The 12911-nt window shown below is 41.4% G+C and overlaps 1 protein-coding gene across 1 annotated transcript in view; it reads left to right on the forward strand.

Annotated features, from left to right (window-relative positions):
• Window positions 1-12911, forward strand: part of CACHD1 (cache domain containing 1) — a 274321-nt gene that overhangs the window by 223954 nt on the left and 37456 nt on the right. Inside the window, exons 13-15 of the mRNA XM_089653393.1 lie at window positions 5103-5271; window positions 8447-8589; window positions 11451-11632. Coding sequence (XP_089509519.1) covers window positions 5103-5271; window positions 8447-8589; window positions 11451-11632 — 494 coding nt within the window. The remainder of the gene's footprint in view (window positions 1-5102; window positions 5272-8446; window positions 8590-11450; window positions 11633-12911) is intronic.

The following is a 12911-nucleotide window of genomic DNA, read 5'->3' on the forward strand; positions in this document are numbered from 1 at the left end:
TGGCAACCTTCATTCAACAAACTGCGCCACGCAGTGTCATTACTGCCTAGGCACGAGATCGGGAGGTGCATGCTGGGTAGCCAGCTGCACCGAATCCCGGAAGTGAACAGGAGCGGGCCTCAGATGCCCACATCTACCATGGCCCCTGCCTGCTAACAAGATTGTGTGTTCGATTACAGCTGTAAGAATAACAGGTTTGAATACAGTTATAACAATAGCCAATTATTTCAGTACAAGTACCGTATTTGTCGCTCCATAAGATGCACCTGACCATAAGACACGCCTAGGTTTTAGAGGAGAAAAACAAGAAAAAAATATTGTGAACCAATGGACTGCAGACACAGTACAGGAGATGACCAGAGACTGCGGACACAGTACAGGAGATGACCAGAGACTGCGGACACAGTACAGGAGATGACCAGAGTCTGCGGACATAGTACAGGGGATGACCAGAGACTGTGGACATAGTACAGGAGATGACCGGAGACTGCGGACACAGTACAGGAGATGACTGGAGACTGCGGACACAGTACAGGAGATGACCGGAGACTGCGGACACAGTACAGGAGATGACCGGAGACTGCGGACACAGTACAGGAGATGACCGGAGACTGCGGACACAGTACAGGAGATGACCGGAGACTGCGGACACAGTACAGGAGATGACCGGAGACTGCGGACACAGTACAGGAGATGACCGGAGACTGCGGACACAGTACAGGGGATGACCGGAGACTGCGGACATAGTACAGGGAACGACCAGAGACTGCGGACATAGTACAGATGGCCAGAGACTGCAGACAGTAAAGAGGATGACCAGAGACTGCGGACCTTTGGGGAGGGAGGGGGAGCGGGTACCTGAATTTGACAGATACCCGCTCCCACTTCCGTGGAGTTGTCCTTCCTCCTTCCCGCGCCGGCTTCTGTGACAGCCGGGTGCCTACTGTGCATGTGCGAGAAGCGCTGCGCTTTGTGAATGGCCCGGAGCCTTCTGGGACCTGTCATGTGTCCCAGAAGATGTCAGACCATTCACAAAGCACAGCAGTGGGCACCCGGCTGTCACAGAAGCCAGCGCGGGAAGACTGTGCAGCGCTGGAGCGAGGAACAGGCAAGGTCCTGCAGCAGAGAACAGCTGAGTGGCCGGCCCGGTATTCTGACATGGTGGCAGCAGAAATACCGGACCGGACGCTTTATATTCGCTCCATAAGACGCTCTAACATTTTCCTCCCTTTTTTGGGGGGAAAAAAGTGCGTCTTATGGAGCAAAAAATACGGTAATAATCATGATGACTTTAGCTGGAATTGTAAAATTCTGCTCGATACCTCACCACTGACCATTGATCCCTCCAAATCACTGGAAAAACAAGCAGAGCCGTTGAAGCTGTGTACACATTACAGTATATGTATATTGCCATGGTTTTATGGTGGTGACCCCATCTTCTACTGCTGGCTATCCCCGCTTCAGTCGATCCTGAATACGGCTGCCAGACTCATTCACCTTTCCAACCGCTCCATCTCCGCCACCCCCCTCTGCCAATCCCTCCACTGGCTTCCGATTGCACAACGGATCAAATTCAAAATCCTAACACTGATGTACAAAGCCGTCCACCATACTGCCCCGAACTACATCACTGACCTATTATCCAAGTACCACCCAACACGCACACTCCGCTCCTCACAAGACCTCCTTCTCTCTAGTTCCCTGGTCTCCTCCTCCTATGCCCGCCTCCAGGACTTCTCCAGGGTGTCACCCATCCTCTGGAACTCCCTGCCCCAACCCATCAGATTATCATCTACTCTCCTCTCCTTTAGGCGCACCCTGAAAACCCATCTCTTCAGGGAAGGCTAACTTGCCGACCTCCTCCACTCTTCCTACCACCCCATCCCCCACAGCTATCTCCTCCTGTGCCACCATCCCCTCCCTCCTAGATTGTAAGCTCCAAAGAGCAGGGCCCTCGATCCCCTCATGTTTTGCATTGTATTGGTATTGTTCTGTCACATGTTCTGTCCCCCTTTGTAATGTACAGCGCTGAGCGAACTATTGGCGCTTTATAAATACTGTATAATAATAAAAATTAACTATACATTTATAAGCAAGAGCAGCATGATAGTCAGGCAAGCACATTCCATGAGTAGGGTTCTGAACCGTGGTGCCTGCCCATGCCCTGCATCAGGATGGACTGCGCTCCAGGGTGGTGTAATGTGCACAGCACTGCACCTTCTGTTTGCCGCCAGGTGTCAGTTCTGGATTGGATGACTCAATTTCTGAGCCATGAACTGGTGGAGGCACAACTACTGGAGCAGTTTTTGTCTGGAGGTCGGACGCTGGATTAGGTGCAGCACACCAATTTCTTTGCTCATTTTCCAGATACATGGATGCAAAATTTCTTAAATGGATTACAGATCAGTCAGTCGCATGGACCGATCTGCCAGAAAAGCTTTTATTTAATTAGATCTGTACTTTCCCAGCATTTAGTCAGCCACATGTGTGTTAGTAATTAAAGGGATGATTTGACAACCCTGCTAGTTGTCTCTGATAATCTAATCTCAGTTTGTTCCTGCCATGCAGAGGTTAAAGGGCTAGATCTTCCCAATAGGGGTCTGTAAGGGGTCTGGCAGGGAACAAACCCTGCCTTCTCCACCAAATCTCTTTTAGGTAGAATGACTTTTAACCACTTCCTGTCCAGACCACTTCCTGTCCAGGGCAATTTTCAGCTTTCAGTGCTATCACACTTTGAATGACAATTGCGCGGTCATGCAATACTGTACCCATATGAATTTTTTACCATTTTTTTGAGACAGATAAAGCTTTGTTTTGGTGGTATTTATTCACCGCTGGGATTTTTATTTTTTTTGCTATGTAAATGAAAATCTCCAAAAATTTTGAAAAAAAAGTGTTTTTCTTATAAAATTTTGCAAATAAATAATCTTTCATCATAAATCTTGACCAAAATGTATTCCATTATATTTTTAGTAAAAAAAATAAATAAGCCAAATTAGTTTATAACCAAAAATTATAATTTTTAAAAAAATGTTTTACATTTTTATTTTTTTTTTATATTATTTATGGGGTTTTTTTTTGTTTTTTTACATACTGTCACCCTAGCAGTACAGTGTCACCATGGTGACACTGTACTACTTGTGGGGGGTGATGAAGATTTTTTTTTTTTACAGTGATTGCTTTTACACCCATATAGGATGTAAAAGCAATCATTTCTCTTTCTCTCTGTCTGCATTCTTTCAGCCATTGAGAAATACTGAGTGAGCTGTGATTGGTCACACCTTGTCACATGGTACAAGGCTGTTGTGAATAGCCTTGTACCATGTGACTGACCTCTGTGATCATTCACAGATTTCACACGTAGTAAGCAATGATGTCACAAGTGACATCTTGCTTACTACTTTGCATGTGATCACTGATTGGCCAATCAGTGATCACATGATTGGGACCTTGTACAGAGGTCCCGTCTGCCGATCGGTGTTTCACTGTTTCACCGGAGGACACAGCGGGCACCGGATCGCGGTGCTGCGCGCTCCCAGGGAGCGCGCACAGCTAGAAAAGGCGGGTGCCGTTTATGAGCGGCAACCCGCCCCTGGAGTGCCACCGCCCTGCCGTTTATAAACAGCAGGCGGACAGCAAGAGGTTAAGCCAGAAATTCGGACAAAATCTTTGTTACTCAGGGAGTTGGTTGTATCCGAATTACAATAGTAAGGAATTTAAACAAATCTGAAATAAAACTTAATGTTGTCCAAAAATCTTCTGAAATTCGACTTTTGAAAGAAATAGAATAAAACACTATAGAAAAGTACAGATTAAAACAGAATAGAAAATAAGAAAATATACAAAAATAGAAAATAAAAGAATAGAAAAAAATTAGAATATAACCTTCTTCCGACGTTCACATTTCGAATTGTATTGTACTAGCTATTCTTCACAATAAATTTGAATCAGTTCAAATTTGATTTGAATAGTTTCAATCCATTTGGAAAAATTTTAATCAGGTAAAAAATTTTAAATAAACAAAATGAAACTAATTTCTTTTAGGAATGCAATGAAAATAAATGAGTAACTTAACAAATCGATACAAAACTAGACACATTTTTCATTTTGCATGTCTAAAGCCGGCCATAGATGGAACGAATCTCAGTCTGTTCAGCAGGGACTGGTCGAGATTCAATCCATATAGGTGCAGGCCGATTTTACCCGAGTCAATCCATCGATCGACTTGGGTACAACCAGCCTATCGGATTTTTGGCATGCGATTACTGCCTACGGGTATAGCTACTAGCAGTAATCATTGTGTTCTTGCGGCAGGGATGGGAGAACACAATAGCTCTGCAGAAGGGATTCCACCACTAACACTGACTATGTTAATGGGGGAATCGTGCGACTTTCTTTCCTGCAATCTGTGGTTTAAGGAATGAAAATCACATAATCTATGGCTAGCCTTAAAGTGACTTTCACTAGAATGAAGATGAGAAAATAATTCCCCGCATAGAGGACCCAGGCTTCCAAACTTTTCTGTACTGAGGAAGAAATGGATCTTCAGAATCTTTGTGGTCACCTTTTGATCCACTGGACCCTACATTACTATTGTGTTCTGTAGTGATATAGGCGCTGGCAGGAAGAACCACAGAATGCAGCAGGGTATAGGAATCTGACACTCCCAGAAGTGTCAGATTTTGAAAAGATATCAGAGGTACGTGTTGTCTTTGGTCAGGGACACTTTTTTACATCTGTAGTCTTGACTGAATTGTCTGGAGGTCCTCTGGGCTAATAAAATATTTTATATCTCTTGCTGCAATGCTTATCTCATATTTGGTGTTGCCCCTGATGTACCTCCTTATTGACTGATACTGACCATCATTCAGACTGGAAGTCTGAGGACAATACTGTAAGTACTGTGCCCTGGAGTAACTGTGTGTTGATGCCGAGAGCGACATTGATGTCAATGCTGCTCTCTGCATCATGGAGAACCACCTACTGTGGAGACGATCTAAAGAAGGATATTTACAAAGCAGCTTGCAGAAAAAAAGGGAAGAACATGACAAAAGCTGAATTTTGCTTTCCTCTTACTTACTGTGAAAATTCTTTCCCTTCAGGTTCAGGATACCTCATTCATTTTGTGTATTGTGATGATACAGCCAGAAATACCAGTCAAACAGCTGAAAAACCTGAACACGGTTCCCAGCAGCAAGCTCCTTTACCACCGCCTGGACCTTCTGGGTCAGCCCACTGCCTGCCTTCACTTCAAACAGTTGGCCACTTTAGGTAAGCTATCAGATCGAATGAGCGCCTGTCACGCATATGGATTCATACGGGACTGTGGACATTTTGGTTGTACATTCTTGCATCTCATAGATTATTGCTGACTCTCCTTTTGATGAGTTTTTGAGATTTTAAACTCCTGCCTTGACCCCCGGTTCACATCCGTGCGGGCTGCTTTTTGCACGGCCACGAGAGCTCATTCATTTGAATGGACTCCCGTACCCGGTACACGCAGTGAAATAAGTCCCTGCACTTCTTTGGAAAACGCAGCCCGCACAGGAACCCAGTACGGTTGCATTTACCAGTGCTGGCGCCATGCCATTAGAATTAATGGCACCCGTCCGTGGGTCTGCATTTCTCTGTGCGGGTGGTGCGGCTGCACTGGTTTTTGTGCGGATCCGCAGCGGCACCACCCGCACAGATGTGAACCTAGGGTCAATACTTTGAGTTGCTGACCTTGAAGAATTATGCAGATAGTGACTGATGACTCTTTCTTGTTTTTTTGTGACTCAAAGATGGAGATTTACTAAAACATGAGCACTCAGGATCTGGTGCAGCTGTTCATGGCAGCCAATCAGCTTCTAACTTCAGCTTGTTCAGTTAAGCTTTGGAAATAAAACCTGGAAGCTGATTGGTTTCTATGCAGGGCTGCTCCAGATTTTGCACTCTCCAGTTTTACTAATTAACCCCCTAAATGTGATGATGCCCCCAGAATGAATGAATAAATTCACCTTTTGGACAAAAATAATAAATGCACATTTTTTTGCAGGTAAAAAAAAATGTGCATTTATTATTTTTGTCCTGACGAGCCTGTAAATAGTCAGTAGTTTGCTGATGCCATGCAGTTCTCCTGCAGACCTGTCAGTATATCTGCTTGCTGTACGGGCTGTATGGGGTGAATGGGATGTATGGTCAAGCAGATATTCTGACAGGAAGCTTCATTGATCTACCTAGTTCATTGATAACTACAAACCCACAGCCGCTAAGGCTGCCGGGACTTGTAGATACTCATTCAAAGAACTCTATGAAGGAGTGACGCAACCGCGTGGGCGGAAAATGTTTTCAAATTTGACAGATAGTATGGGGATACTTCTTCCCGTGTTATCTGTCAGAGGGAGGAGGCGGTGGGCACGGCTGCAGCTATGGGAACATGTTACATGTTTCACCTGTTCCCGAAGGTGAACTTATCCTATAACATAACAGCCTTGCAACTAGCGTTTTATGAACTATGGCAGATCGCTTGTTATTATTATTATACAGTATTTATAAAGCGCCAATAGTTTGTTCAGCGCTGTACATTACAAAGGGATACAGAACATGTGACAGAACAATACCAATACAATGCAAAACATGAGGGGATCGAGGGCCCTGCTCTTTCGAGCTTACAATCTAGGAGGGAGGGGATGGTGGCACAGGAGGAGATAGCTGTGGGGGATGGAGTGGTAGGAAGAGTGGAGGAGGTCGGCAGGTTAGCAGGGGGTGGGGTAGGCTTCCCTGAAGAGATGGGTTTTCAGGGTGCGCCTAAAGGAGAGGAGAGTAGGTGATAATCTGATGGGTTGGGGCAGGGAGTTCCAGAGGATGGGTGACACCCTGGAGAAGTCCTGGAGGCGGGCATGGGAGGAGGAGACCAGGGAACTAGAGAGAAGGAGGTCTTGTGAGGAGCGGAGTGTGCGTGTTGGGTGGTACTTGGATATTAGGTCGGTGATGTAGTTCGGGGCAGTATGGTGGACGGCTTTGTACGTCAGTGTTAGGATTTTGAATTTGATCCGTTGTGCAATCGGAAGTCAGTGGAGGGATTGGCAGAGGGGGGTGGCGGAGATGGAGCGGTTGGAAAGGTGAATGAGTCTGGTTGCTTAACCACTTCCTGTCCAGCCCATGTCTATAAACGGCCAGACGGGAGCAGTGCCAAAGCGGGTTGACGTTTCTAAACGTCACCCACATTTACTGCCTGTGCGCACTCCTCTGGGACCTCTGTGTGATTCAAGAACAGTAGTAAACAAGATGTCACTTCCTGACATCATTGCTTACTACTTGTGAAATCTGTGAATGATCACTGAGATCACATGATACAGGGCTATTCACAACAGCCTTGTAACATGTGACAAGCTGTGACCAATCACAGCTCTCACAGTTTTTCCCAATGGCTGCAGGAATGTAGCCAGAGAGAAGGAGAAATGATTGCATTTACAGCCTTTATGGGTGTAAAAGCAATCAGTGTAAAAAAAAAAAAAAGGAAAAAAAGAAAAAAATCTTCATCACCCCCCACAAGTAGTACAGTGTCACTATGGTGACACTGTACTGCTAGGGTGACAGTATGTAAAAAAAAAAAACATAAATAATATAAAAAATAAAATGGAAAAAGTTTTTAGAAAAATTACAATTTTTGGTTGTAAACTAATATGTGTTTTTTTTGTGTTTTTGGTTTTTTTTTTTTACTAAAAAGATACATTTTGGCCAAGATTTATGAAGAAATATGTATTTGCAAAATTTTGTAAAAAAAAAAAAAACACTTTTTTTTTCAAAAGTTTTGAACTTCATTTACATAGGAAAAAATAAAAATCCCAGCGGTGAATAAATACCACCAAAATAAAGTTTTAACCGTCTCAAAAAAATGCTACAAAAATTCATATGGATACAGTGTTGCATGACCGCGCAATTGTCAATCAAAGTGTGATAGCGCTGAAAATTGGCCTGGACAGGAAGGGGGTAAAAGTGTCCGGACTGGAAGTGGTTAACGTGTTTCTGTTGAAATATGTTAAGATTTACTGATTTTTCTAGGGAAATAGTATGCTCAAATCTTAACATAAGTGTACATTATGCAGTACACATCTCCTGTGTCTGCAAGCTTCAAGTATTAGCTGATGCAATTAGAAATGTATTTTTAACTGTACTTTTTTTTTTTTTTTTTTTTTTGATTTTTTTTGTTAGAGAAAGTAATCTGTGTTTTAGCAAAGGATATGTTTTATAGAAAAAGTAATTTGCCAGACCAATGATTTGCAAGACTGGCAAGCATCACCTTATATACAAAGGGTGGCTTTTTGTCTTTATTGAATCCGCTTCAGATTTTTTTTTTTAATGCCAAGGGGAACATGGCTTGTTCCTCCTCTGTGCTGCATTCATTACAGTTCTCAAAGTGGCACAACAGGTCCTCTTTAATGAACACTCTCTTTGCTTGCAGAAAGCCCCACTGTTATGTTGGCTGCTGGCTGCTTCTCTTCTCCATACGAGCATCTAAGTCAACCGGAGACCAAGAGGATGGTTGAACATTACACGGCGTACCTGAGTGACAATACTCGGCTCATTGCAAACCCAGGGCTGAAGGTTAGTAGGAAAGTTGTGTGTAGAAAAAAAAAAAATGGAAAACTAAAAAAAAAGGCACAACAACCTTGTGTGTCTCCGAAAAAATAGACATAACTAGAAGTCAATGATGTACCCACTGTGTGATGTGAAAGTAGCACCACCGTGACCACTTATGTAAGTAATGGTCTCAAAGTTCTGCACCCCAGTTTTGTTTCGTTGCATTCGTAATTAAATTTGTTTGGTTTCATTTGTTTTCAACCGGATTAAATTTTTTCCGTGAATCAAAGTATTCGAATTTAAAAAATCAAATCGATCTGAATTCATTGTAAAGAATAGCTGTTTCTAGTCGAAATTTGAATTTTGTAAGGCTTTTATATTCTTTTATTCTCTTCTATTTTTTTCTATTCATTTCTTTTCTATTTTATTTTATTTATTTTATTTTCTATTCTATTTTATTTTCTGTTCTGTTGAACTCTATTCTTTTCTATGCTATTTTATTTTATTATTTTCTATGCTGTTTTATTCTGTTCCTTTCCAAATTTGAATTTCGTAAGATGGCTATATTCTATTTTATTTTATTCTAGTCTATTCTATTTTATTCTCTATTCTATCCTGTTTTACGCTATTCTATTATTTTCTTTTTTATGTTCTTTTCCTTTCTTTTCTATTCTATTTTATTCTATTCTTTTCTATTCTGTTTTACGCTATTCTTTTCTATTCCATTCTATTTTCTATTTTTTTCTATTCCTTTATTATCCATTCTAATTGTTTCTATTCTTTTATTTGGTATTCTGTTCTGTGTTACTCTATTCATTTTATTCTATACTATTTTATCCTATTCTTTTCGAAATTCGAATTTTGGAAGACGGCTATATTCTAACATTAATACACATAGTCTATTAAAGGAAAATTCAATTTTATGCTTTTCTTTTCTATTCTCTTCTGATTTGCTCTTTTTTTCCATTTTTTTTCAATTTTTTTTTTTTTTTTTCATTCTATTCTTTTCCAAATTCAAATTTTGAAAGACGTCCATTTTCTAACACCAATACACACTTTTGAAGGAAATCCGCGATATGTTTATATTTTGAATTTGTTTTCAAATTCTATTTTGTTTTCAAATTCTATTCAAATGCGGTTCGAATGTCGGACAAAATTTTGTTTTGTTTTGGATTCGTTTAAATTAGCTACTATTGAAATTGAGATACATTCGAATCTCAGAATAACGAAAATTTCATCCAAACTTCAGTTCGGGATGAAATGAACGTCACGTCTAATAATCGGCAAAGAAATCCAATGTGTAGGAAACCATCAGCCAATCAACAATTGGGTATGATTGTGGGGAACTCCAAAGTAAGACAGAACAAAGAGCACCAGTCTAATGCATTATAAAACTTTATTAGTAGAAGCCGAATGCATGCTTGCAGACACCCATGGAAATGGTGCTTAATACAGCCCAGGGAGATGTCATTATTGTTATAGAGAGTTTATACAGCACCAACAGTTTGCACAGCACTTTTCTACATGAGGGCGGACAGTACAAATACAATTCGATACAGTAGGAAGCAGAGGGCCCTGCTCGTTAGAGCTTACAATGGAAATGGTAGTCGTTTTTTCCCTTTCCAGAGCCAGCGGTGGGGATGAAGTGGCAGCCTCTAAGCCAGGGGTGTCCAACCTGCGTGCCACATGTGACCCAATATGGCTAAATGGTTAGCACTTCCACCTGGCAGCACTAGGGTCATTGGTTCGAATCCCAACCATGGCACCACCTGCCTGGAGTTTGCATGTTCTCCCTGTGGCTGCGTGGGTTTCCTCCGGGTACTCCGGTTTCCTCCTACACGCCAAAGACATGCTGGTAGGTTAATTGTATCCTGTCTAAATTGTCCCTAGTATGTGTATGTATGAATGTGAGTTAGGGACAGGGGCAAACTGACCATTTGGAAACTCGGGCACTGCCCGAGGGCCCGGGGTGAGTAGGGGGCCCCATGAGATGCCCCTGGTACCTTTTTAATAGACTTTTTTGAGTTTGGGCAAGGACACAGGGGCCCCATGATCCCCTATTGCCGGGGGGGCCCATGAGTTGTCAGTCCGCCCCTGGTTAGGGACCTTAGATTGTACACCCCTTGAGGGTTAGGGACTGATGTGAATACACAATATATATATGCAAAAGCACTGCATGAATTGACGGCGCTATATAAGTACCTGAAATAAATAAATAAATATGGCTATGGATGCTTCCCAACATAAATTGTAAACTTAAAAAAACATTGATTTGGGAGGAAGGGGGTTGTAAAAATGTGCATACACTTAACACACACATGCGGCTGAAGAAAAATTTGGCAGTGTCTCTACTGGATTTTTATAAGTTTTATCTTCCCAAAGAAAAATCTGACTCTTCACAATCATGCTTTACTCATGCCATCAGTTTTCATCAGCACCTATATTTGGGCCATGGGTGATAAGACTGGGATTGAAAGAGTTAGATGATGATGGATGTTCTCCAGCCAGGAAATGAGGTGGTGTCTGTTCGGCTTGCAGCAGTTTTTAATGTACACTGTGAGAAACTCACAGTATGCAGTGAAATCAGAGCAAGCAATTTCAGTATAAAGTGCAAGGCTGAGGGAAATGGTAGAGTGCAGCCTAATGCAAAAAAAGAGTTTTAGCTTAAGATACTTCAATGATTTCTAAGAAACCTATAATTTTTTTTTTCTTTGGCCTAGAGTTCATTTTTAAATCAGACTATTAAGAGTAGAAGAGAGTGTGATGTGTTCTTATCTGCCAGCGAGTGTAACAGAGCAGCCTTTGGTAGAGTTCCCGGGGACAGATTAGTATCCTTTTATACACATCTTAAGGGGTCTCCTGCTATGTGTTCCTTTCTTTCACAGTTCTCTGTCAGGAATGAGGTCATGGCTACCAGTCACGTCACCGATGAATGGATGAGACAGATGGACATGAGCAACTTGAACAGCTACATTGTGCGACGTTACATAGCAACACCCAATGGGGTGCTGCGGATCTACCCCGGCTCTCTCATGGACAAAGCGTTTGATCCCACCAGGAGACAATGGTGAGTCCCCTCTCTCATTACTTGTCATGCTGTACAATGTTACCGTCATTATCCTTCCAAACTATCTTTCCACTAATCCGTTTAGATTTTGTGTCACACCAGAACTTTTCCAATAAGAAAAATTTATCCTGCAGTGTTGCAGCGCCTAATGTATTATTAAATCACAGCGTGTTCGGCACATCTGTGTTTGAATTTTTTTTTTCTTCTAGGAGATATTTATACCATATTATTTCTGAAAAAGTGACCTAATAATTGAAGAAATATATATATATATATATATATATATATATATATATATATATATATTTTATTTTTTTTTTTTTAATATATATTTATTTATATATATATATATATATATATATATATATATATATATATATATATTTTTTTTTTTTTTTTAATATATATTTATTTTTATATATATATATATATATATATATATAAATTTTTTTTTTTTTTTTTTATGAGAAGCTCTTAAATATTACTTACTATAACCAGTAAAACTTTTACCTAGTATTTTTGCTGAGGGTCCAGGGCCCGGTATCCTGAATAATGTCTGTGTCATAGGAGTAGGATGTCGGCATAGGAGTAGCACCAGCTGCATCATGGGAACGTAAAACTAAAAGAAAGTAAATCAATGAAATTATGTATTTGCTCTAAGCTTGAAACAATCATGGGCCAAACCAGAGAAATCACTTGATGCCCCATGGATGGATGAATCTGCAACATGGGCTATTGTATCCTGACAACCAGCACCTGTGGCTGCCAGAATACCCAAACAGTGTCTGCATTTGATAGGATGTAGGCGTTGTTTAGCCAAAGATTTTCCAACCAAAGGTGTGTGCTGAAAAACCCTGAGACATCCCTATTTTTGGGACCTCACTTTCTCCTTCTCCCACTCTGTTATCTGGGGTAATACTGCTTAATACTTTGGGGTTGATTTACTAAAGGCAGTTAGACTGTGCACTTTGCAAGTGCAGTTGCTCCAGAGCTTATTAAATTAGCAGAAGCTCTGCTGGCTTCCATCATCCAATCATGTGCAAGCAAAAATGCTGTTTTTTTTTTATATTCCTCGCATTTGATTGGGTGTTCTTGGCAAAGGGAAGCTTTACCTCATTTACTAAACTCTGGAGCAACTGCACTTTGCAAAGTGCACAGTCTATTTGCCATTAGTAAATCAACCCCTTTTGTGTTTTTATGTGACCTTTGCTTTATGCTGCTTGTAGCAAAGTGCAGTCTAGGTTCTCCACTGTAGGGGGGCGCTTGTCTGAAGTGGAAT

This window comes from Staurois parvus, unplaced genomic scaffold (assembly GCF_062004578.1).
Source record: "Staurois parvus isolate SC_StPar_1 unplaced genomic scaffold, SC_StPar_1.0 ptg000709l, whole genome shotgun sequence".
Lineage (NCBI taxonomy): Eukaryota > Metazoa > Chordata > Amphibia > Anura > Ranidae > Staurois > Staurois parvus.